The following is a 26,880-nucleotide window of genomic DNA, read 5'->3' as shown; positions in this document are numbered from 1 at the left end:
AGCAGCTGGGCTCCTCTCCAGTTACATGGCCTAAGAGAAGCAGAGAAGGGTTATGGCTGTATAAGGATGCTAAAGATTTCAGTAACCAATTTGGGAGAAGGTAGCAACTTCTCTGGGTTGGGGTGGGGTAAACCTTCTAGGAGAGGTCCATTTTCTGTGACATTTTATAACCCCATAATTCTAAGCAAGAGTTCCATTTCTTAAGAAAACAAAGGACATACACACCCTTCAGTGAATGTAAACAGTTTTATTTAGAAACAGATAGGTACCTGTTTGCATTATAGAATATAAAACTTGGTTTACACTCTATAAAAAATAATAACCAGTATCCAAATTCAAGACAGCTAGCATTCACAGAACACACAATGTGGGTGTGTAGCTACTGTTCACCAGCCTCAGGCTTGATTTAAACCAAAAAGAAAAAAAAAAAATTCCAGGAGGGTCATTAGAGATTAGAGTACAAATGCTTACTGATGAGCACCCAGCATCCAGAAGTCGCTATCTTAGCAGATGGAGATTTGCTTTCTAAGTGCATGACTTTAACATAAGGCCTGGGTTCTCTGTACCTAGTGACCTGCGAGGCTCTCCTGCCACACAATTTGCACTGTGCCCTCTCCAAGCAAGGGTTGGTGGCATTATTAATTATCCCCAGTCTTCTTAACAATTCAAGTGGGGAATCTGGAAGGCCGAGAATTTCCATTTCCTTATATGGGGGTTCAAAGAATGTATCCACTCTCAAGAGCTCAATGCAAAGGCCAGGGTGAAGTTACGTGATATCTGGCCTTTTACCAGGCCAAGGAGCCCACCTGAACATGATTGTGGAAGACCAAAGGATACACCTAGGTTCAGATTATAATAATCACCCAGCACCACCTGAATGTATTATCCAGAAAGATACATGAAATAATAAAGGTTATATATATATATATTTGTCTTAGTAACCTGAGGGCTAAAAACTTGGAATACATAATTCTTCTCAAAAGAGGTCCATGTGTATGAAAGGGACCAAAAAAAAAGGCAGTTTCTTGTTATGTAAAATATAGGTGAGTTGGGAACAGAGGTGGTTTCTTCAGCTCTTTCTACAATGTTCCTCTCTTTGATAAGGACTGACAATGTTGATCCATGATAAACATTTTTTGGCAGCGGGGAGATGGGGACATAGGGAGGGATGGGTCTAAGGCAGGAAGGGTGAGCGACGGTCCTCAAACCAAAGAGTCCTCTCATCTCTGAGCCTTAGCTCAGCCTCTTCAGCTGACACAGAAACAGGCCTGGTAGTAAGTGGTTAGCATTCTGAGGTATGAGGATCCCTGGTAAATTCAGCAGCATGTGGTTTTCAGCAATCAGCCCACAAGGTAAGAACACTGCAACCAAGCCCCTAACTAATACTGCTATTGAACCACTGTCCAAAAGAGAAAGGGAAGAAAAAAATCCCCACCACAACAGGAGGTTCTAAGCTTTCATTTAAGGTGGTCCAATTCGTCTGCTTTCTTTTTATCTTAGGGTTTCTTAAGAGAATCCTCATTCAGTGACCGTTTCTCTCATTAAAGGCACTTTCAATGACACAATTGGAAAAGCACATTTTGACTGCAATGAAATCAAAATTAGTTCCTTGGAACACCTGGGGAAATAGAAGCTGAATGGGGCACTGACTGATTGAATAAAGACAGGCTTGAGCACTTCAATAGACGCACACCCAGAAAAAAGCATGTGCCCTAAGAACACTTGGATTTTTTCTTTAGTTTTCCAGCTGTTTCTATTTATATCTCTGTAAAGAGATCACACTCACTACTTGATTGATATTCAAGACACTGGCCCCAACTTTTCCCACCACAGCTGTGCTTGACAAAATTAGCAAACAGCTAGTCTTACAGGGAAGGGGGGGAAAAAAAGGATGAATGAAATAAAGTCGATTCAAGCTTTCTTATAGCACAGGGATCTGTCCTTGCCGAGATAATGCTAGGACCTGGACATGAAGCAACTGAATGGAACATGCGGCCCCTACTACTTATGAAATACACTTATCAATAGGCAAGTTTAAGTGTTCTCTTTCTAAATAGTGGGGAATATTTCTTCCCTTTCCTCTCTCCTGAACATTTCTTATTGATCTCAGGCTTAAACTTAAGTCAAAATTATAAAAAATTACATGATAAGGGTTGAGAAAGAGAGAAGGGCTAATGTTTGCCTACAAGTGTGAGTTGAGGATGTTGATCCTTCATATCATACTCCCAACCAGAGAACAAATACAAAAATAAACACACATGTTATACATAATACAAAGTGTAAATCTACAAACACAAGTGTACTAATTAGAGTTGTTCCTCAGAAGCACGGTTTCCCTCCTGTCCCTCAGAGAGGAGGAGGAATGGGGACGGGATCATTTCTGTTATAACTTTTCATGTCTTAAAAAGTTTGTAATAACAGTCTCAGTAGCGCAATTTCATGTGAAACCAGAAGCTGTAAAAATAAATTATTTTGAAGAAATGTGGGTTCCTCTGTCTGCAGCTCAGAACTCATCATGTCGTACTAAGGCCTCACCAAAATCTGTGGCCTGGCTGCCCACAAATAAATCATACTTGTCAACAATCTCCTCCTTGGTAAGCTTGCCATCCTAAAAGCAGAAAGAACAGTGAACTGAGGCGAAATATAAGTTCCCATTTCAAATTTAGAAACACTGCTATCATATAATAGGGGATCTAAGAATTGTCAAGATTTAAGATTCTAATTCCCACTAAATTAAATGTGAACTCAGTACTCATGGCCCATCCCCAACACACACACACACGGAAGAAAAGAGCAATTAATATATTTCCTTATCAAGAAGGTTAAAAGGATGAAAATAATACAGCTGAATAGGACAATGCCAGCGGTATGGGTTTATTTCTTGGGGAGAAAATGCTCCCTTTTCAGCAAAATGTGGGACACCTCCTAGATATGGGTAAGAGATATTTAACAAGAGCCAGGAAAAATACTTCAAAGTGAATCAAGTCACTGTCTAATAGGGACAATGAAATCTGTTACTATCAAGCATAGTTTTCAACTCCAAAATGTCCTGCTGCTGCTGCTGCTAAGTCACTTCAGTCGTGTCCGACTCTGTGTGACCCCATAGATGGCAGCCTACCAGGCTCCTCGCCCATGGGATTTTCCAGGCAAGAGTACTGGAGTGGGGTGCCACTGCCATCTCCACCAAAATGCGCTAGCTACCAATCAGATTACAGACAGAACCCCTAATGGAGGTCCAGATCTTATCTCAAGAATTAGCTAGGGCAGATTCCCAAGGGATGACTATGAGTTTCCTTTCCTCATGTCTCAGCACCTGGCTACTGAAGAGACTGAGCAAGAACTCAAAACAGACTGACCCTTAAAAAGGCTCATCGATAAGAAACTACATAAAAACCAAAGATTAATCTAAATAAAAGAACATTGAGAATTCTAAAACCCATCTTTAGACTGATTTTCAGTCTGCTCTAAGGACAATGTTCTCTGAAAAAGGTGACAGGGCTCAGTAGTAACACCACTGTTTCAATGAACCAAATGCCTTCCGAGATAATTGGTCAAGGACTGATGCTGAAGCTCCAATACTTTGACCACCTGATGTGAAGATTTGACTCATTGGAAAAGACCCTGATGTTGGGAAAGACTGAAGGCAGGAGGAGAAGGAGACGACAGAGGATGAGATGGTTGGATGGCATCACTGACTCAATGGACATGAGTTTGAGCAAGCTCTGGGAGTTGATGATGGACAGGGAAGCCTGGCGTGCTGCAGTCCATGGGGTTGCAAAGAGTCAGACACAACTAAGCGACTGAACTGAATTATAATAGAGAAAAGCTGATTTATAAGCTACAACAAGCATACTTGATTTAAGAAGGAAATAATCAGCTTTGAGTAGGCAAAGTGAGACTGTAAAAGGTAAAAGAACAAAGGAAATAACAACAAAAAGGCAAAGAAAATTTCTTGGGGTTCCAAAGATAGTGGATGAGGCACGCTGGGCACAGGCTATACCCAGAGGCTCTTGCTGAGGCCTAAATTCCTCCAATGCTAAGAACATTGGGCAAAGGGATTTCTAAAACGAGAGAGCATAGAGCCAGTGCTGCCCTGTAAGTTTCAGTCGCCAACTTTAGCTCCATAGCAGACTTGGACTAATTAAAACCTTAGATGCTCTATGTACATTAATAGGAATTTTTTAGGCAATCTCCTAGAGACAGACTTGGACCACTGCTAGATTGCTTGGGCCTAGTCAGGCTTACCTTGTTTTGGTCTGATTCATAGACCAGGTGCCTGGCTTCTGCCTCAGCATGGTCATAATCTGAGGGGAGAATCCAGTCTTTGGTCTCTTCCTTATCCATCTTTCCATCACGGTTCTTATCTCGAAACTCAACAAACTGTTCTCTCTCCGTCTTGACCCACTCTGGCTCATCAGCATTTCCATCATGGCTGTACATATCACCTGTATGAACAGACATCCATACATAAGGTGGGTGTGTCTTCTCTCAAAGCCTGCCCCATGCAAATCTGATCTGACCTTTCTTCCTCACTCATTAGTTTGGAATCTCACAGGAAGTTATAAGGGTATTTTAGGTTGGAGAGATATTATGAAGTAAGGCATTTTCCTGATGATCTTGCAAAAAGAATATTTCAAGCTATTGGTCTTGAATGATATGAGCAAAGAGAACTGTTTTAAAAAAAGGCAGAAACTGGGATTTTCAGGTGGTCCAGTGGTTAGGAGTCCATCTACCAATGCAGGGGACACGGGTTTGGCCCCTGGTCCAGGAAGATCCCATGTGCTACTACGGGGGAACTAAGCCTGAGAGCCGAACTGCTGCAGCCCACTTGCCTAGAGCCCGCGCTCTGCAGTGGGAGGAGAGGTCACCACAGTGAGAAGCCCAGGCACTGCAACTAGAGAGGGCCTGCGTGCAGCAGTGAGGACTCAGCGCAGCCATAAGTATTTTTTAAAATGCAGAAACAAAGGGAGATGACTAGTGTCAAGAAAGGTAAAGACCAACTTTCGTAAGACACCTGTTCCCTGCGTTCCATTTCACTACAAGGCAGTTAATTAACCTGACCACTAGTTTTAGAAAGATGTGGTTGTAAATCCTCAGGAAAATCTGAGATGTAAAAGTGTCTGTAAACGTAAAACAGTCAAACTGTCTACAGTCAATGCCTAAATATACTTTACAATGTATCTCTTAAAATGATGGGCATTGTCTTATGCTACTTTCTATCACATGAACTGTGAAACAATTTGGTCAACTACTTGGTAAGAGGCAGCTCCTTTTTTTTAAAGCAATGTTTAGGGACTTCCCTGGTGGTCCAGTGGTTCAGATTCCATACTGTGGATGCAGGTTCAATCCCTGATTGGGGAACTAAGATTCCACACGCCAGCAGCGGCATAGCAGAAAAAAAAGAAAAAAGCTGTACTTGAGAGAAACTGCCTTGAAGGTACAGCATCTAAAGTAAACAACTCGGAATTCCCTGGCAGTCCAATGGTTAGGACTCCACATTTTCACTGCCAAGGGTGGGGTTTGATCCCTGGTTGGGGAACTAAGATCCCACAAACTGCATGGCATGGCCAAAAAAAAAAAAAGGACAAAAGGAAACAAATTAGGAAACCTCTACAGAAACTACGAATAGAATACAGAGAAAAGGAAAGACGAAGAGGAATCATCAACTCCTGGTTGCTTACTCACCCAAGGGTCTCTTTTGTTCTGTTCCCTAGTTGCCTAATACCAGCCTAGGTCCCCTACAACTCCTCAGTGCCAATTCCACAGGGCAGCTGGGATGCGCTATTTTAGTGCAGTCCACTACAGCAGCCACTGGCTGCTGAGGAAAGGAAACGTAGCTAGTCCCATACTGTGTAGCCACAGGCTATGAGGAAAAAAAACGTGGCTAGTCCAAACTGAGATGTGCTACAGTGTAAAACTTTTGAAGACTTGTGTGAAAAAAGAAAAAAAAAAAAACCCTTGATAATGTGGAAATTGTAGTATTTTGGAAAGTTAGATTAAATAAAATACAGTTTTGAAGTGAATTTCATCTGTTTCTTTTCATTATTTTTGATGTGGCTAACAGAAAAGTTAAAATTACATTTGGGGCTCACATTCACATTTTGATTGGCCAGTGCTACTCAACACTTTATCATGACCCACTATTTCCCATGCTGGTCTGAGTTAATGATGTGCTAAGAGTTGACCCATGGAGTAGATTGTTTTTATTGGTGAACATATCTTCCAAAGTTTCCCAGGTTCTTCTAAGAAAAACACTAGAAACAGACTTACCAATATACTCCTCCAGATCAATGAAACCATCAGCATTCTTATCTATATCTTCCATTGTTTCCTAGACAGAAGAGAATAATTAGATCTAGTATTTGGATGAATTAGTTCAGGCAATTATTTAGGACAAGTAACTGTGCTTCATTAAACACACACGTATGTATGTGTTAATGTATATCTATTCAAGTATGGTTAAACCATAGGAAAGAGTGTAAGCAACAAAAGGAGAAGTTTCCATTGAGAATCCTCACTCTCACCCACCTGTACTACTATGTCCTTCATGTAGTCATACTCCTCAGGGTGCAGAAAAGCTGTGAATTCCTCCTTTGTGGCAATCAGGTCTCCATCCTTGTCTGCCATTTTAAACCTCCGCTCATCTCTAACCATCATCTGTTTATAGTTAAATCCATCATCAGGGTCTGGATCATCTAGGAAACAAAAATTTAGGTCAAATCTTAAAAGACTTCCAGAAAACATGAAAATGTATGGAAATCAATTTCCAAGAACAATAAACCTAGCATGGAAGAATTAACTTGGTTACTCAGGGAAAACTACAGCAGTCTAAAGGCATTCAGTTTTGGTGATCAAAGACTACAAAGTCAGGTCTGAGTTGAATGTAAATTCAACATGGAACCCTGGCTCTTGGCCTATGTGATCCGTTACATAAATGCTTCATTGTTATCAATATCTAGGCTACTAGAGGGCTTCAGTTTTCTAGTTATATCCAAGGGGCAGTGATGGCTCTAAAGTCACATGGTCTGGGTTTGAATCCTAACTCTACTACTTCTTAGCCATGTGACCTTGGACAAGCAACTTAACTGTGCTTCAATTTACTCATCTGTAGAATATAGACAGTAACAGAGTTGGCCTCACAGGATTGTTACGAGGTTAAATAAGCAAATAAATAGAAGTTAAGTGCCTCGAACACAGCTTGGCACAGACCTGGCTTTTAATACATGTTAACTATTGCTATGTTTAGGAAACATTATTTAAACATTTATTAAACATTAGGCTCTCATTAAGAAGCCAGATATCAAAGGCCTTCTATCCCATTACAGGCCATTTAGATTCAATACCAGAACAGCACCACTCTGAAAGGTCACATTTTAGTTTCTTTTGTCAATTCAGAAATATACCATGAAATACAAGTTCAGTTCACTACCCCCACTTCCTCCATTTTTATAAAATCCTAGAAAATGCAAACAAATCAAGTTACAGAAAACAGATCAGTGGATGCCATGGACAGGGCACGAGGAAGGTGAGGACTATAAAGGGACACAAGGAAGCTTTTGGGGGTAATGGAAATATTTAATTACAGTGAGGGGCTCACTGATGCATACAAATATGGCAAAACTCATCAGTTGTGCATTTTAAATATGTGCAGTGCAATAAACTGTATGTCATTTATACTTCAATAAATCTGTTACAGAAGATAAATATTAGATTACAACCAAATTGAATTTGGACCTATCTGTTAGGATGCTGAACTGCACAAGCAATAGTTATTGTGGCTCAGCTGGTAAAGAATCTGCCTGCAATGCAGGAGACCTGGGTTCGATTCCTGGGTTGGGAAGATGCCCTGGAGAAGGTAAAGGCTACCCATGCCAGTATTCTGGCCTGGAGAATTCCACGGACTGTGTAGTCCTTGGGGTCGCAAAGAGTCGGACACAACGGAGTGACTTTCACTTCATTTCCTAAGAATCTAGAAAAATGAACTTCAAATTGAAAAAATGTGAAGGAGTTCATGGCAAAAAAGGGGGAAAAACAAAACAACTTTTCAATCTGAGTTGCTATATGGACCAAAATAAGATAACACGTGAAGATATTTTGAAAAGTAAAAGACACCACATTAAAGGTAAGAAATGATTATTCCCAAAACATACTGATCAAATAAAAAAAGATATAGCACTAGTTTTTATTAACAAACAAACAAACCCACAGGGCCCCTTACTAACACTACACTACTGACTTTTTTTTTTTTTTTTTTTTTTTCAATGTTAAGTCTTTTATGTGGAAGTGACATAAAAAGCTGTCACTGTTTTCCAAAAACAGCTATTCGTAAACCCACATATTTCTATAATCTCATGTTTAAGGCAAAATCCAAATGATAATGATAGGTACTATTTGGTATCGTTTTACAACTTTGCCAATCCAGTAAAAATTAACCTTAAAAACAGACAATTTGGATTTTGTAACCACTTAACTACTTTAGCCCAGGGAATAATCATGATACATATCCCACCCTAGGGTAGAGAGTAAGAAGGGAGGTAGGATTGCAGGGACTGTTTGTGTACCGGCCATGGGCCAGGCACTAGGTTAAACAGCTCTACATGCATTATTTCATTTAACCCTGCATTGTCTTGGTATCATCCTCATCTTACAGATATCCTTAGGTTTCCATTTTCCACTTCTTCAACTTGCCCAGTTTGCAGTCAATAAGAGTGTAACTCTGGACAGCTTGACTAGTCTGTTTCATCCTGCGAAGTTGCAACAATTTTTGTACAGAAATGTGCATGTCTGCATCCCGTGTTGGTTATCTCATTAGTGTCCTCAGATACACAGTCAGTGCCGCACTTGTCCTCTTCAGCCTCGCTGCTTTCCTTCTCGTCTGGAAGTATACTAGGTGCTGAGAAGGGTCAGATGAGTTCTCCATAACAAGCAGAATTCATTCATTCTGGATAACACTACAATAGCCAGGGGACCAAGTCACTTCTTTCAGCTTAATAATGAGTAATCACGGGAGGCTGTACGCAGTTTTTAAAGGCTTTATTGGTAAATATGCTTTAGGAAATAAACATCCATCCTACTGCTTCCATATCAGTGGAATGAAGAGCTGTGCCCAGGAACACAGGAAGTGGTGCCTGAAGGGACTGATGCTGACCACCTCTTATTCATATATCCAGTCAAAAGCACAAGGCTTGTATTCAATCAATTCTTCGGGCTTAAACCACAAGTTGATCTCTTTCTCAGCACTTTTTACTGAATCATTGCCATGAATGATGTTCCTGCCAACTTGAATGCAGAAGTCACCACGAATGGTGCCCGGCTTAGAATCTGCTGGGTTGGTCTCCCCAAGCATCACTCGTCCTGTCTTCACTACATTCAGGCCCTCCCAGACCATGGCCACAACTGGCCCTGAGTTCATGTACTTCACCAGGCCGGGAAAGAATGGGCGGTCTTTCAGGTCAATGTAGTGCTGCTTCAGGAGTTCCTCAGAGGCCTGAAGGAACTTCATGGCCACAAGGCGGAATCCCTTCTGCTCGAAGCGCTTGATGATCTCGCCCACCAGGCCGCGCTGCACGCCGTCCGGCTTGATAGCAATAAAGGTGCGCTCCGCGTGGGCCATGGTCCGGTAAGGGGGTGAGCGCGGGTGCGGGTAGCGATGACGGCCAAAGCCTAGACCTGAGCCGAGAGCTGAGCGACTGACTCGGCTGGGAGCCCGCGGAGGAGGGCCACTACTGACTTTTGATATTGTAATTCAGTCTTTCCATACTTTTAAGTACAGTCAAAAACAACAACAATAAACTATTGCTCTATTTTGAGTTAAGCAACTTGAAGCTTCATTCTTTGATGAGGTCAAAATTCAGTAAGACAGTTTACTGATTAAACTGGGGCTTTGGGGACCCTATGTGTATACTCAAAGCCATAATAGATTAGAGACTGAGAATTTAAGGAAAATACTACTTCACTCAGATACTAAGTCATTTCTTCTAAACAAATCATCAGTACAAACTATGTAACATAAATAAGATAACAGAACTTACATGTTAAGAGTAGATTCTTAGCTGAGAGCCCTCTTTCCTTAAGTAAAACTTGGTGACTAGGATCACACACACATATATGAGGATGAAGAAGAAAGCTACAGAACTGTATTTAATGACTAAACTCGCATGTCTATCATCACTGCTCAGAGTGCCCTATCTGTCCTAAGCACCAGTTTACTGGGCCAGCTGGCTTGCACACAGTGAAGGGTAGGCTCGTGATCTAGTTTTGGTTTTGGTATAGACAGGGCAGATCTTAGCATCTCATATTTTACTTGTGGCAGAGATGGGGTTAATGTTCCTTTTGTGGAAAGTAGGTATTAAGACAGACCCTAATTAGAAGCTAAGATGATTTCTACCTTAACTCAACTGAGTCAAGAACACATTTTCACAAAAAACTCCTCAGCACTTTTGGAAGGCGCCTCCTTACCCCAGCACTGTCCACCCCCAGGCCGCCAGGGAAAGATGCCTTATAAAGACATTGTTTCTCCAGCCAGTGCTTCAGCTCATGCAGAGTCTCAAGTCAGTAGAAATACTCATTACATTGAATCATTGGCCCTGTGAGGTAACAAAGCTCTCAACAGATTTGTATGCACATAATCATAAAAAGAGTTTAAAACTCCTTCTGGACAGTGAGTGCCTAGGTCTGAGCTGAGATTTAGTAACACATCATTCTGTTGAGATCACCAATTGCCTACCCAGTACTTTGTATTTATAATTAATCCCAAACACATCATGAAGCTCTGGGTCTCAGACAGAGAGCAAGAAGCATGGTTGTCTCTCTATCTGCACTGACTTTTTAATACATGTGTTCTTAATTGGGAGGAGGATATGTTTGGTTCTTGGCTAAGTGTCAAGCATGAGAGAGGTGGCCACTCTTGTCTCAGGAATGAGAACAAGCCCCACACAGAAATAAAAATCTGTTCACCAGAAATGCATGCAGTCCTGTAATTAACACGGACAGCTGGTTATCCAATGGGGGAAACAGACCATCATACAGTCACTGCCTGTTAGTGATGGAGAACGCCTGCTTTCACCCAGAAATTTATTTCATTTCCAGAATAAAAATGCAAGAAGTAACATTTATACATTCTTGTTTCATCTCAAACTGTGACCACGTACAAAAGAGGAATATCACTAACAAAAACACCCTAAGTCATCAACTTGGTAAGATCGCCACCTAGCATTTAATAGCAGGCAAGTGGAATAAGTAAAAGAAAATTACTAACAGGTGGCCCAAGCATACAAGCTACCAAAACAACAAAAAGCAATCAAAGTCACATTGATTTGCCTCGAAGCATTTGCAAAGCAGGCTAATAAACTCATGTGTCAGAGAAAACAAATGGGAAATACTCATTTCTAAACTTCAGTAAGCAGACATATTGAAATAGTTAAATTTCATCAAGGAATGCCATTACACTTGATTTTTATTTTAGCAAGGGAAGAGAGTAATTTTCCTCCTATAGTCACCAGTTACAAAGAAATCTAATTTGGTTTAAATTTCAGGTCCAACGCTTTAATGTGACCATGTCAAGAGACATCTCAAAGCCTCCTGCTTTGCATTGTTGGTACAATGCAGCCTTTTGAACGAGAATTTACTCCAAAAATGGTCTCTTTGAGGGATGTCAGCAAGAAAAAAATGGGAAAATATATCTGAAATGCTAAAAGACGTAAAAGATGTCAGACCTTAGAAAACCAAAATAAAAAAAATTTTAAAAAATAAATAATATACAAATTCAAAATTAATAAAGTGAAGGAGAATCAGCACAGCATCAAACTGTCTAAGATAAGTGTAATTCCTTCCTTTCCTTCACTGCTTGACCCATTTGTTTCTTTGACTCAAGACCATGGTCTCCACCAGGCTGACACCTTGCCCCTTACCCAGGTAAGTGCCATAAGTCACGTTTCTGTACTCATCCCAGGAGATTAAGCCGTCTTGATTCAAATCAAACTCCTGCCATTGGTTTTCAACATTGTCATATATGTATTTCTTCTGGGCGTGCTTAATCCAGGATTTCAGCTCCCCCTCCGTCACAAACCCATCTTTATCCGCGTCTATTTTATCTACAATCATTCTACAAGACAAAACAGTTACGTTTCAAGGTGCCGGCTCCACAAGGCTTTTTCCCCCAGAGAGTAGGGACCTACCTAAAACGTAGCCGTAGGTGGCATTTTTATACTCCTCCCAGGAAACGAGGCCGTCCTCATTGAGGTCATGCCCCTTCCACTGCCGCTCTACGTCCTCGTAAATCCAGCGCTTTTGTGCAAATTTAATCCAGTCTTTGAGCTCATCCACAGTGACAAACCCGTCCTTGTCGCCATCTATTTTACTTACAATCTTTCTGTAGAAAATGCAGAGAAATCCAGCAAGAGGTTAAAAGGACACAAGGCTCTGGACTTAGCCAGATGTGTGCTGTGGCCACGGGTGTTGCCCAGGGCTAAAGGATGGAAATAAAAATTGTCTCCAAAACAAAACTGCCAGATGGGCAACTGAAAATTTTTCTCTTGAGTGCCTGTTGCTGCTCTGAAATGAGTCATCCAGATAAGACAAGCACAGTCCATGGCTGGTGTACTTGGAACCAAAAGCAAACTATGGACTATCCCTTTAGAGGTAGGTTTCAGCCAGTGGTCAGAACTTTGGAGTGAATATCCTTTCCTATCTGGGTTCTTCACTCTTAGTATCAAACAACATGCAAATTTTTATATTTTTTCTTTATTGCTCTTAGGAGAATCTCTATTTCTGGGTAAATAATCACAACCACTGACTTGGTTTTCTAAAAATTCAAAAATTGTAACCAGATTTTTTAAAAAATTAAGTCTTTTTTTTAAACCAAAACACTTTTGCTAAAAATATAAAGATATCAAAAAAGTTCCAGGATCAGTTATACCTAAAGTCAAGATTTTTCTTTTAAACCCCAAAATAAGTACAGAGACATAGGCATGCTTATACATTAAAAAAAAAGGGGGCCAGCAGTTATTATACACTATATTGAATTGGATTTTTACATATAACCACAAAAACAGAGAGCTCTGAAGAAGTAATGTGGTAAGAACATACATCCTTGATTATGAGAATGTTAATAAGCTGAGAGGGTTAGGGTGCAGATGATAAACTAAACTACAAGGCTAAAGAATGAATATACTTTGCTCTTCATAAGCTTCTTTCTTTCAGCACTGTCATATTAATAACAGACATTTTAAAAAGACTTTTTTAAGGATTTCAAAATATGTGCATGATATGAAAACTTCTGTTAAAAGATGCAATTGCTTACTTATATAAGCTAAAACTGCCTATGTAAAGTCACAAGAACTTTTTTTTTTTTTTTTTTACAATTTTACACACCAATTATTTAATGGCCTAAGAGCAGTAATATTCACTGACTACATTCTTTAAGAGAGCCAGGAAAAGATCACGTAAACACCCCTTGGCCCTTTGTAGGGAGGCTCAAGTCAAAAGAACTTTAAATCAAAACTTCTAATGGAATTGACACAGTAGAAGTCCATTATGCACACTTATTTCATCACATGGAATATTTTAGAAAGAATTCAAGGGTCAAGAATAAATAATTTTTCTACTGTTAAAAAAAAAACTTCTATTGGAACTGAAATCTTGGCATACCCCTATGCTCTATTGTTTGTAGGATTGAAAAAGACTGTCATTTCCCAGTCTGTATTCTTATGAATACAACATTGGAAAGTGATTAGAATCAGAGAATATAAGTGACACAAATTCACCTCGATATTGATTGATATGCTGTTAGCCACGATTGTCTATTACTTAAATCCTGTAATTAACAAGCATTTTCCTTCAAAGAATCTTATAGTTTTTACTCTAAAATATTTTTTTAAAAAGGTAAAACAGTAAGTGTTAGTCGCTGAGTTGTGTCTGACTCATTGCAACCCCATGGACTGTAGCTTGCCAGTCTCCTCCGTCCATGGGATTCTCCAGGCAAGAATACTGGAGTGGATTGGCATTCCCTTCTCCAGGGGATCTTCCCTACCCAGGGAGCGAACCTGGGTCTCCTGCATTGCAGGCAGACTATGGTTTGAGCTACCAGGGAAGTCCCCTAAAATACTAAGAAGTCACCTCAAATACCCTTCTGCATCTACATGGACATGGGACAAAAATTTTTTTGCAACTTGAATCTGTAGAATCTTAACAATATTAATAAATTAGCTTTTCTTACTCTTTGGGGGGCTGTGCTGTGCAGTACGAGAGGTCTGAGTTCCCTGACCAGGAATAGAACCTATGCCCCCTGCACTGGAGTGCAGCATCTTAACCACTGGACCGCCAGGGAAGCCCCAACAGATTAAGTTTTACCTGTTCAAAAACCTCTACATTATCTATAATGGAATCCAGTTTGTGTCTGAAAGGCATTGGCTACCAAGAGTTCCACTGTACTATTAAGACAAAAAAAGGCAAGGTACTTATTCCCGAAAGAAAATTTTAAACTATTATTAATAGCCTAAAGAGAAGCATCACTAAGATAAAAAAGGCATGACTCTTTAAGATGGGCTTTTCCTAATGAAGTTGGCTGAATGCTATTCTATTCATCCCAACAGAAATATCCCAAATGGTTCAATTCAGACGTTAGCAAACTTTTTCTGAAAAAGTCAAATATTTTTCACTTTGTGGGCCACATATCATCTGTCACATATCTTAAAAACAATAGTAAAAATAACCACGCAACTATTTAAAAATAAAAAAGCTATCCTTATCTTTCTAGTTATCCAGCCTGCAGGCAGTTGTCAAAGTACACTGGAAGTGGGCACAGCCTATTTTTGGCATGAAGCTCTAAACTCTGATCTTTAAAAGCCCATGTTAATTTATAAAGCTAATGGTATTGTATTTCTATGACACTGGAGAACCCTACAAATGCATGATGCCACTAAATAAGTATTTACTCTAGGACAGACACAATGCACTTAAGTGGATATTATGTCATTTCTAAGAGGTGACATATGCCTCTACATTTCAAAAGGCGTAAAGCCAAATCCTTTGGCTTTTTAAGAACCTGGGTCAATAAAAGGATTCCAGGAGGGTTCAAAATATTCCAGAAATTTTAAGGATGCAAAATTTTACATATATTCATATACTTGCACTTTACTTTAGTTTTCATCAGACTGCCAAAGGGATTGGGCCTGTGACCCCAAAAAAGGACGATGAACAGCTCTACTTCATTTCTATATCAAAATAAGTGAAAACTTTACTAAGGACCACCACCTCAAATTGGATAAATCATCATGTGAAGGACACATAAATGAAAATTAAGTATATTCAGACTGCTTGGGGTGGGGTAAGGTTGAGAATACACACAGAAGAAAAAAATGTTCTATTTGATTATTCATAAGAAAAAGAAACTAAAACCTGGATGTTAAAATTGTTTTTAAGTGCTTCCTGTAGCTTTTTAGATATTATTACTAAAGATTTAAAAATAGTAGTGAATTTTTGCAACTAGAGGTATAAACAATGCTCTGATTTCCTAATAATCACTGGCCTCCTAGATAGATGGAAAGGGGAAACTGTCGTACCTAACCTCTGGTGTACAGTCACATACCAAACAATGTTCAAAAATGCCATAGTAAGCTACTTTAAAAGAAAAAAAAAGTTCACCTGGAATTCTTGCTTTCAACAGTATATCACCTTATTAATGGGCTATTCGTTATTATCTCCACATGTGGGAGAAGCAAACCAGACTTGGTTCATTCACACATTCCATGAAAAAGATCATTTTAACCATCTTATTCTTATCAAATATGATAAGAATATCACGTGTTGAACTTTTGATATTTACTGAGGACTAAAAGAAACATTTTTTCCTCTACTGAAGGCTGTTAGCAGAGCAATCCCAATACTTGCACAGGGCCAGAACACCGACTGCCACCAAACCTAGAGGCCCTTTGTTATCTGACAGTAATTCTGCAGAGACGTGTGCAGACCAAAATCTAGGCTGGACATGCATGTTATTAACAGGCAAGACATGACGACTGAGAACACCCTCATGCACGCCTATTTTCAGCTTGGAATGTTAGCACAGTTAAGAGATTAAAAGTGAGCACAGTCCTTCAAAGTCAAAAAACAACCTAACAGAAGACTGACTCTGATGCGCTTGTTTTCTCTATTTTCAATGTTTTGGGAAAGTTTCTCATTCTACATGGCAAAATCTTTGATTATTTCTGTCAGTGTTTAAGAATACTGTATCCTTCAGTTGGCAGATAACTCACTGAAAGAATAAATTTATTTTTAAGTACCACTCAAAGCAAACCCTATAATATCTTCTAATCACAGCACTATCCATGGGAAAAATATTTCTGGAAATTCCTATGTGATATAACTTTTCAGACAACTCTGTTAAATTTAGTTCAGAAAGCTACACAGATGGTCACTATTCATTGAAGAGAAAATGTTCACCAATTAACCTGCATTTCCTTAAAAAGCAAGCCTTTGAAAGAACTAAAAAAGACATTCTCAGACTCTCAGTTAGAAATAATCAGCTGGAATTCTACCAAATCAACTATTTAGGTAAAAAGATGCCTTCGGAGAGAGCCACAGAACCTGACTATGGCCCAGCTGTTTACTGCAAGAGCAACACATACTCTGACAATAAGATCACAGCTTAATACAACCTTCTGAAAGCCAAGGTTGATTTGGTTTTGCTTTTAATTAAGCAAATACCCGAGAATGAACCAAAGAGGGTGAAGGACATCCTTGGAAATCATAAACTACAGAAATTAGTCAGTCCAGGGGTCTAATTTGCAGTTTATTATCCACTCAAAGACTTGGCATGGTCAACAACAAAGGTCACAGACTGCTTTTAAAAATTAAAAGCAACAGTGTTGAGAAAATCCCCATGTAACGTTCCTTTGGGATCAAGATGATGCGGTTTAAGCCGAGTCCTACAGTATCTGGCACTTTAATGCAGAAATGACTTTGTTTTGTAGAATGAGGTAAAAACTGTTATTCAATGGAGAAATGAGGAAAGAGATTAAATTTTAGCGGTAGCAATTCTATGGTTAGCTTTCAGCAGATGTAGTTCAGTACAGCTTTACTGGGTGACTGAGATAGAAGAGGAAAAAAAGAATGAGTTGGTTTATAAAGAAAGGTCATTACTCTAACTAGCCCTCTGCGAGCTGGCACTTACCCAAGTCTTTCCTTGCTCTCTTCTGGTGTCAGCTGATCAAAGGTTTTTGCTTCTTCGGCACCCAAGAAGGCGTCGTGGTCATAATCGAAACTCTGAGCATCATTGTGAACCTTGTCACTGAGCTGAGGCTCATGATGTACGCGGTCCTTCTTTTCTGTGGGCTTGCTCAAGGCAAAGGCCGTGCACAGGGACAGGCACATAAGAAACTGTCGCAGGTCCATGATAACCAGATCTTAAAGAAAAAAGAAAGGCAGTTCAGTCAGTATGCTTAATAATTCAACAGGAAATTAAAAGCTCAGACCCAGTAAAATTATTAATGACATCATCCTAAATACAATTATTTAACCCATAAAAAAGTATGCTAGAATATGAGACTTTCTAGTTTTACTCCGAGAAATTTTCACCACTCTCCTTCGTCTGATTGTAGGCTGACAAGGAATTACAGGAACAAGGAATTACAAGGAACATCCATCTTATAAGCAGTCTCCCTTTATGCAGACACAGAAAACGAACCTGTGGACATAGAGGGGACGTGACTGAGCGTGCATGCATGCACATGCTTCTGAAAGCTTATCAATGTTCTTTTTCATGCTATTCCATCAAAACACCCAAATCACATACAAAGATGCTTTAATCAATGATGATATTTTATGATTACAAAATGAAAAATGAACTAAATCAAAGAATTAGTAAATATGTATTAAACCACCACTACCACCACAAAGTAGGTATAGTGACTGTTACATTCCAGAAAAGTCTATGAAAACAACAAAAGCATGTTGCAAAACAATGTCAAGATCTCATTCATATAAAAAGCAAAAGTCAACTAACCTCTCCAGGTTGCTTATGTTTGCATAAAATATAACATATATGCATGAAAATGGTGTGGAAGGATAAGCATTTATCTATAAATAGCAACAACGCCCTAGGCTGAAGAAGAGATGGGGGTGGGGTGGTGAGGCTGGGATGGAGAGAACTTTAATGCTGTACTCTGTTGTGCTATCTTCCTTTTTCTAAATGAGTACATTACCTTTTTGTGTGTACTTTTTAAACAATATGATAAACATTAATTTCATTGTTAGGTAGCATACATTTTCAAGCCACTTCTCCTGACTGGAAAAGGAGACATATTTATTCTTAAGGAAAAAAACATATATTTATTCTTAAGATACAAACGCTATTTTTCAAGTAAAATAACACTGCCCAAGGAGAAAAACACTCCAGGCTACTTCAATAATTGAACTAATCAATCAGATCAGTGGAAGAGTAGAGAGAAAATTAGATTTAGTGGCTCTCTCAAATGTCACAGTGAGTATCTCTTTATTTTAGGACAAAATGAAACTTTCACTGCAAACTACAAATAATTCTTTAAATAAAATTCTTTAGAGATAAGGAATGAGTTTTATGCTGTTATTCTGTGACATATTCAAATGATATCTATGATGTTAAAGGCTTACAGAATCAAGTAAAAATCAAGAGTCACAGCAACAGTATCTTCCTTATGCCTATTAACAAGGTGACCTCACATTTAGGAAAATTTTATAAATGACTAATTACATCCCCAGAATAATAGCCTACCAACTCTTGCATAATACCCTGACAGCTTTTGCAAACTGCCATTGTTATAATATAAATTAATGCTTAAACCTGGGAACACTATCAGGGCCTGGGAGGGATACTGTGTCAAGTTTTGATACTGTGTAACATACAGAAATGTAACAGATTGACTCATTGTGATTTACAGGGAAAACTACATTTAAGATTGAGACTTAACATCTTGATCCAGTGATAAAAGAAGAAGGTCAGCGTAAAAGCCAAGTGATTCAGCTTTATCATTTATCCATCTCTCTATCCTTTCCCTTCACAATTAAACTCAATCCTGCCCCTCTACAGGTTCCTTCATTCTGTCAATCAATACTTCTCAGGTCTTCATAATCCAAAATCAGTCTTTCTCAGACCGCACTATTACTTCAAGCGTGCTCTTCCCTGTTCCTTCACCCACATAGTGTCCAGGAACTCTTGTCTCTGTTTCCACACCACCTACTGTCTCCCTGCAATCTAGGTTTCTACTGACTACTGATGAAAGTGCCTAAAAACATCACCAAGGACTACCTACCAGACAAAGCAATGGTTTCACCTTCATCTCTCTGCAGTGGGCAATGAAAAATCTGTACTTTAGCAGATATTTAAAAATATACTTTTTGTGCCCATGTATATCAACTCCTGGCTGTTTGTGCTTGTGCTTAGTAGAGTTTGACTCTGCCAGTAGTGTTTGACTCTCATGGACTATAGCCCACCAGGCTCCTCTGTCCATGGAATTTTCCAGGCAAGAATAATGGAATGGGTTGCCATTTCCTCCTCCAGGGGATCTTCCCAAATCAGGGATTGAACCTGTGTCTCTTCTGTCTCCTGCATCGGCAGGTGGGTTCGTTACTACTAGTGCCACCTGGGAAGCCCCCTTGGCTGTTAGAAACTTTAACAAAAGGGCTCTTGTTTTATGAATACAGACCCTAAAAAAGACTACCAAATTTATTTAAATCCATACATATAAAAATGTCCATTAGAAACAAAGGGTATCTCCCAAGACAAAGGACATATAACGTGGAAAGATGTGAGAAAAGTATAGAACAACTTATACAAGCCTCCTGAAGAACTGCATCAGCAGTTATTTCTGAAGCATCTTTCTCTTTTCAACCAAACTGAAACCAAGTAATAGAGAGCTAACAGACCCTTTTCTTTCTCCATCACGATAGCTTGCTTGTATGGCTTTTTACCGCATGATCTAGATGGGGCCTGACCAGAGGTTTATCAATTTTGTCTACCCTTTCAAACAATAGGGGAAAAAAAGGCTTTTGGTTTTTTCTATTTTTAAATCTCTATTGCCTCTGATCTTTATTATATCCTTCCTTTTGCTGACTTTACCCATCCTCCCTGGTAGCTCAGATGGTAAAGAAGCATCTGCTTGCAATGTGGGAGACACAGGTTCGATCCCTGGGTCAGAAGATCCCCTGGAGAAGAGAATGGCAATCCACTTCAGTATACTTGCCTGGAGAATCCCAAGGACAGACTACACGGTTGCAGAGAGTCAGACACGACAGAGTCACTAACTCTTTCTTTGCTGACTTTAGCTTTTGTTTTTTTCTTCTAATTTATCTTAGGTGGTAGGTTAGGTTGTTTGAGATTTTTGTTTTTCTTTTTTGAGAAAGGACTTGTAGCACATGATCTTAAAGGTAAATCAATGGTTGTGAAAAATACATCTTCCCACTTCCATTTTCCAAGTGACTTATAAGTTTCTCTCATTCAAATTCTGCCCCTCCCTCACCAAGGGTAACATTTAATTGTTGATACTGTTCAGTTGCTAAGTCATGTCTGACTACATTTAATATTTTTTCTTAAAAGAAAAACAAAATCAGAAAACTAGACCTGCACTGTCCAGGATGAGAGCTGCATGTGGCTACCAAACACCTGAAACATGGCTAGTGTGAATTAAGGATGTGGTATGTTACACTTTATGATAAAAGAATGGTACTTTTGTATGTACTGAATTAAATACATTATTAAAATTAACTTCACATGCTTTATTAATAAATGTTGTTCAGTCGCTGAGTCATGTCTGACTCTTTGTGACCCTGTGAACTGTAGCCCACCAGGCTCCTCTGTCCAAGGGATTTTCCAGGCAGCAACACTGGAGTGAGTTACCATTTCCTCCTCCAGTGGAATCTTTCCAACCCAGGGATGGAACCCACATCTCTTGCACTGGCAGGCAGATTCTTTACGCTGTGCCACCTCGGAAGCCCCTTGTTTTAAATATTCACTTGTAAAAAAAAAAAAATCCCCCTCACCCCAGCCCCGACCAGCAGGAATCTGACTGGGGACTGAACTCATGCCCCCTGGCAGTGGAAGTGCAGAGTCTTAATCACTGGACCCCCAGGGAAGTCCCTCACCTGTAAGTTTAAGATTACATATGTGGCTTATATTAATTTCTATTTCACTGTGCCATGTTACAGACATAAATAAAGAGCTAGAACAGAAAATGTATCAAGTTACTACCATACTTTTGCACTATGTCAGCCATAATGGTTTCCTACAAAGTTATTTTCATGAATTGTTCCAGTAAATTTATAAGGAGAGAGAGGTAATAGCATAAACTTGAATTTCTCTTAGTAACAATGATAGCCTTAAGAATCAGTTTTACCCATTCAAAAATTTTCTTGAAAGCTTTAAATTCTTGCCATTTCTCCTTTCCTTCCCAATCATTTTTAATAAAAATGCACTGGTCACAGAACAGTTAAAAGTAAGTTGATTCAGGGAAATTTAGAGGTCTGGATTAAATTCAGCTTCTCAAGAACATTAACAATGAGTGACCCCACAGTTATTCTAGTTGACCAAAGACCCATTGCTCAGTGTTAACAGTGGGAGAAATGGGCGTGGTGGTTAAAATGCCAGTTCTGTGAGTTGGATATTCGGGGGCGGGAGGCGGGGAGGCATTCCTCTGCTGCTGCTAAGTCGCTTCAGTCGTGTCCGACTCTGTGCGACCCCAGAGATGGCGGCCCACCAGGCTCCCCCATCCCTGGGATTCTCCAGGCAAGAACACTGGAGTGGGTTGCCATTTCCTTCTCCTATACTGCAGCAAAAGCGGAATCTCAATGCTTAAGCATCTACCTCAATTGGGAATTGAGGGCAAGAGTCTGATAGCAATTTAACAATACTAAAGTTCTTGTTATAAGGTCTAGGAATTAAAGCCACCTGGGGATCTACCTGACATTCTTCACTTCCAGACTTTAGTACCACCAATGGATCATACTAAGGTAATAACATCACCCTTCATGATTTGATGAGAATTGTAATAATGACAAACCATTTATTCAGCGTTTCTCCAGCAATCAATGGATCTGGATCTGTTCATTAATACATTCTAATTAAATCATTTGTGTGACTGAGGGTATACCTTTATAAGCTAGCCAAGTATATAAAAGTGCAAAATTTGGCTGTAGGAGAAAAGCTTTGAAATGGCTACTACTTAGGTTTCATTAATTCTATAACCAAAGCAACCCAGTGCAAACTTAAAATTTTTCTTGCTAAAGAGTAAAAAAATTTCCTTAAGAAATAAATTCGAGAAACCCTGGGAGAATGAAGGTTTCCTTTTGGCTGATGAAACTTCAATAAATTATTAACTGCCAAAGGAAAGCTATGTAAAATGTAGGGGCAAGAGTTTTGGTTTCTAGTTGCAATTTTGCTGTGCATATGTAACATGCACAAAATTCTTGGGAATTTGGTAGTTATTTTAGCTCAACCTTCCTTTAGTGCCAAATGTAAATAAACAATTTAAAATCCTAGATGAAAAGACCTATCTACTATGATCACTCCAGCTGCAAGTGGTCTGTATGCTAAGTCACTTCAGTTGTGTCCGACTCTGTGAGACCCCATAGACGGCAGCCCACCAGGCTCTCCCGTCCCTGGGATTCTCCAGGCAAGAACACTGGAGCGGGTTGCCATTTCCTTCTCCAATGCATGAAAGTGGAAAGTGAAAGTGAAGTCGCTCAGTCATGTCTGACTCTTCGAGACCCCATGGACTACAGCCCACCAGGCTCCTCCGTCCAAGAGTACTGGGCAAGAGTACTGGAGTGGGGTGCCATTGCCTTCTCCATGTGGTCTGTATATATTCCTCTAAAGAACTTTATAGAACTTGTTTGTACCACTCCACAATAATGATCATAGGTTATCTTAAGTTGTCTCCTTAGCTCCTCTATAGATGTACTTTAGGAAGGCAGGGATCTCAGCTAAATATAAATTAATACTCATCTGTAATCCCTAATGGACTTCCCTGTGGCTCAGTAGTGAAGAATCTGCCTGCCGATGCAAGAGTTGCTGGTTTGATCCCTGGGTCGGGAAGATCCCTTGCAGAAGCAAAGGGCAACCCACTCTAGAATTCTTGAGTGGAAAATTCCAAGGACAGAGGAGCCTGGTGGGATACAGCCCATAGAGTTGAAAAGAGTCAGACATGACTGACTGAGCATCCATCATCGTAATCTCTAACACTGTGTCTTGTGCTTTTTGTATACTAACACATTTTACTGCATTAGTTGGACTGTACTTGGCAGCAATACAGCTCCTGCCTGCCACCAGTGCTCCCCATCCCCCAATTCCCCTTACTGGATCTGGTCATCAGCCAGCAACAAAAAAAGTGCTATTTCAGCTGTCTTAACTCTAATACATAAATTACAACATCAACAACAGCCATATTTAAGAGTTCAAAGAAAGACTGGAACTAGGACCTTATGGCCTAGTAAGCATCTCCAATGGCTATTCCTGACTACACCTCTGTGCTTCCAACACCCCTGGCACAACCATGCATGTGCCACACACAGAGGAAAACGTGTGTTAAAATCAATGAACGGATCTCTTGTACTGATGCACTGTACAGAAAATGCCCTGAGTATCTTTTGACACATCACTGGATAAATGCAGGCAAGTGATTACATTAACAGTGATGATTATAAGTTTACTAGCCATTCAGGCATACTCAATGCATCTTTGTTAGCTCGTGTTTCTCCTAGTGATTCTCAAAACAGTCCTGTTGGATACCCCTGAATCCCTGTAAATCTCAGATTTAGGCCAAGATAAACAAACTCATCTTCTCTCCACACAAATACAATTTACAGGTTATCTGTGGAGCCGCAATAGTACTAGATATACATGAATTCTTCAACGATGACCATCGTTTGGTCCTTGGTTAACTAAATCTACCGAATGAGGTCAAACGTGCATGTGCCTTGTGTCAAGTTCCATTCTATAGCAAAAATATAAGTTATCAGAAATCCTATGGTTCTCTACCTCTAAGCTACAAAAACAAATCATAAGAAACCTTATTTCCAACTCATGCTTATTTTATGGTTCATGCCAGGAAGTGACTGCAATTCAATTCTCAAGGACATTATCCTGGGACTTTATACACTTAGGACTTCAGATCAAAACTCCTACTAAAGTTTTAGCAGGGGATCCAGGGAGCTTTTTGCCTTGAAGCAAAAGCAGCTTTCAGAACTGAAAATCACTCAACTCGATCAGGGCAGCTGTAGGGAATTAAGTTTACCTATGAACTCAGCATGCTAAAAATCAGAACTAGGATCTGGGGCTAAAAGCAACGAAACCATGTAATAATACAGTTCTTTATTGGAGTTTTTAAAAACTATTTTCCGTCGCTGACCGAGGCATGCAGCCAAACATGCTAGAGATATTCGTCTTTTCTTTAAAATTATAGACAACTTTTAAAAAAAATCACATAGGGTCTGTATGCTTTCTTCCCCCCTCGTTTCTACACCCTCCAAGTCAGCGAACACGACTTTCTTGGCAGATGCAGATGTCCTCTCGGGATGTGGCTTTGGGGCGGAGCTGGCAGACACAAGCAGGCCCAAGCGTGGGAAGTGGCAGGGAGCTGTAACAATAACGCTATCTGACTGCCCTCCGACCTTCAGGAGACAAACAAGCGTGACCCTTTAGGATGAGGGAGCTGGTGACTGGCGGGGCCCACGGCCAGAGGACGTGGCAAGCCAAGAACAAAACAGTACCCCCACAGGACGCAGAGCGGGGAGTAGGAGCTCTCAGGGCCCCAGGCCCCTTCCCAGAGCGCGCGGGAAGGCGAGCGGCGGCCTCTAATCCAGGCTGCACGCCGAGGGCCGGGCAGTCATGAGCAGTATCAGGCCCCAGAACCACAAGAGGGCAGAAACGGGGACCCTGAGCCAAAGAAGCCCTGCCGCACCGGGAGCGAGGCCCAGAAGACAGAAAGAAAGTGAAAAAGGAGACGGCGGCGGCAGAGGAACTGTGTACCGTGGTACCTACCTCTCTCCGTCGCACCCACAGCCCAGGATGCCGCTGCCGCCGCTCTCCCACCGGCTTAGCTCTGGCGCGCAAGCCCCGCCCAGCCGGAAGCGGCTCCGCTCCCCGCCGCTGTCCTCCACGACGGCAGCCTCCAGACCAATCATCAGCCAGCCCGCCGCCTACGCGCAGCTTCCCCGGGCAGCCATTGGCCCCACAGTTGCGTAGTAGGGATTGGCTGGAAAGCGCCACGTCCCCGCGAGCGCGCCGGGTTGCGTGGACAGGATTCCCGCCCAACTCCTGTCCTGGGCCCTGTGGAGTTGGCGGGTTGTAAGAAGGCAATGGCAACCCACTCCAGTACTCTTGCCTGGAAAATCCCATGGACGGAGGAGCCTGGTAGGCTGCAGTCCATGACGTCGCTAAGAGTCGGACACGACTGAGCGACTTCACTTTCACTTTTCACTTTAACGCATTGGAGAAGGAAATGGCAACCCACTCCAGTGTTCTTGCCTGGAGAATCCCAGGGACGGGGGAGCCTGGTGGGCTGCCGTCTATGGGGTCGCACAGAGTCGGACACGACTGAAGCGACTTAGCAGCAGCAGCAACCCCTTACTCTGGTTGCCGTGTGGGCGCGGCTGTCTGGCCGCTACGTACCGGTTCGCAGAGCGTGACTCGGCCTCTGCAGGGCTTCTTAAATTATCCTAGTTATCTTCATGCCCACAAGAAACCAGGGCCAAATTAATTGAATCATTCGCCAAGTATGTTGAACAGCCCTACCCACTTCTTTCCCTTCAGCTCTGCCGCCTAGATGGGTACGTACCCTGTGCTGTGAGTGTCATCGTCTAGATGTTTCCAACTGCCCGCCCTTTCATATCTGTGCTGTGCTTAGTCGCTCAGTCCTATCCGACTATTTGTGACCCCATGGACTGTAGCCTGTCAGGCTCCTGTGTCCATGGGGATTCTCCAAGAAAGATACTGGAGTGGATTGCCATGCCTTCCTCCAGGGAATCTTCCCAACCCTGGGATCGAACCCAGGTCTCCCGCATTGTAGGCAGATTCTTTAACTGTCTGAACCACCAGGGAAGCCCTTCATTCACATCTCTATAGTCTTTCATTATCAACCGACAGTGAGCTCTGCCTTGTGAATGACAATACAAGTCCCAGTTCACAGAAATCCCAGTTTGATGTTAGCTGTAAAAGCCTTTCCTGACCTTGCTAGGCATAGCAGTTCCTCCCTTATTTACCTTAATACACTTTGTATCTTTGGTATGTATGTTCACGCATGCTCAGTCATGTTGGACTCTTTGCAACCCCATGGACTATAGCCTCCCAAGCTCCTCTATCCATGGGATTTCCCAGACAAGAATACTAGAGTGGGCTGCCATTTGCTTCTCCAGGGTATCTTCCTGACCCAGGGATGGACCCTCCTCTTTTTCGACTCCTGCATTGGCAGGTGGGTCCTTTACCACTAGAGCCACTTGGGAAGAACAAATTTTGCTATAAAACGCTTTTTATCCATTTGTCCTCCAGACTAAGCTCCAGGAGAGAGATCTGCCTTTATTCATCTTTGTACCTGAAGCTTTCAGCTTACTGCCCAGTTCAAAGTAAATGCTTAATAATGTTAAGTGAACTGAATGGGTGGAACCTATATGATGTCCCAATTGAAGAGGAACACAGGAAATCATGAACTTATTCATTTTCAAGTCATGAAGTTAGAATTAAATAAGGATAGCTCAGTTGGTAAAAAATCCTCCTGCAATGCAGGAGACCCGGTTTGATTTCTGGGTTGGGAAGATACCCTGGAGAAGTGATAGGCTATGCACTCCAGTGTTATTGGGCTTCCCTTGTGGTTCAGCTGGTAAAGAATCTGCCTGCAATGCAGGAGACCTGGGTTCGAT

At 40.9% G+C, this 26,880-nt stretch overlaps 2 protein-coding genes across 3 annotated transcripts; both read right to left on the bottom strand.

The window, feature by feature from the left end:
* Window positions 1–227: 227 nt before the first annotated feature.
* Window positions 228–25,069, bottom strand: CALU (calumenin). Of its 2 annotated transcripts, none has more exons than XM_005205720.5 (7): window positions 25,007–25,069; window positions 17,171–17,402; window positions 12,177–12,370; window positions 6,529–6,695; window positions 6,271–6,331; window positions 4,246–4,445; window positions 228–2,608 (listed from the first exon to the last, which is right to left on the bottom strand). In XM_005205720.5, exons 2-7 carry the CDS (start codon window positions 17,389–17,391, stop codon window positions 2,504–2,506), a joined length of 948 nt encoding a protein of 315 aa, XP_005205777.1. In that variant the 5' UTR covers window positions 17,392–17,402; window positions 25,007–25,069; the 3' UTR covers window positions 228–2,503.
* Window positions 9,019–9,691, bottom strand: LOC104968435 (nucleoside diphosphate kinase B). The gene has a single exon (XM_059885932.1). The coding sequence runs from the start codon at window positions 9,611–9,613 to the stop codon at window positions 9,155–9,157; it is 459 nt and encodes a 152-aa protein (XP_059741915.1). The 5' UTR covers window positions 9,614–9,691; the 3' UTR covers window positions 9,019–9,154.
* Window positions 25,070–26,880: the final 1,811 nt, after the last annotated feature.

This window comes from Bos taurus, chromosome 4, assembly GCF_002263795.3.
Source record: "Bos taurus isolate L1 Dominette 01449 registration number 42190680 breed Hereford chromosome 4, ARS-UCD2.0, whole genome shotgun sequence".
In the NCBI taxonomy this organism is placed as follows: domain Eukaryota; kingdom Metazoa; phylum Chordata; class Mammalia; order Artiodactyla; family Bovidae; genus Bos; species Bos taurus.
This window is presented reverse-complemented; position numbering and strand designations above follow the sequence as displayed.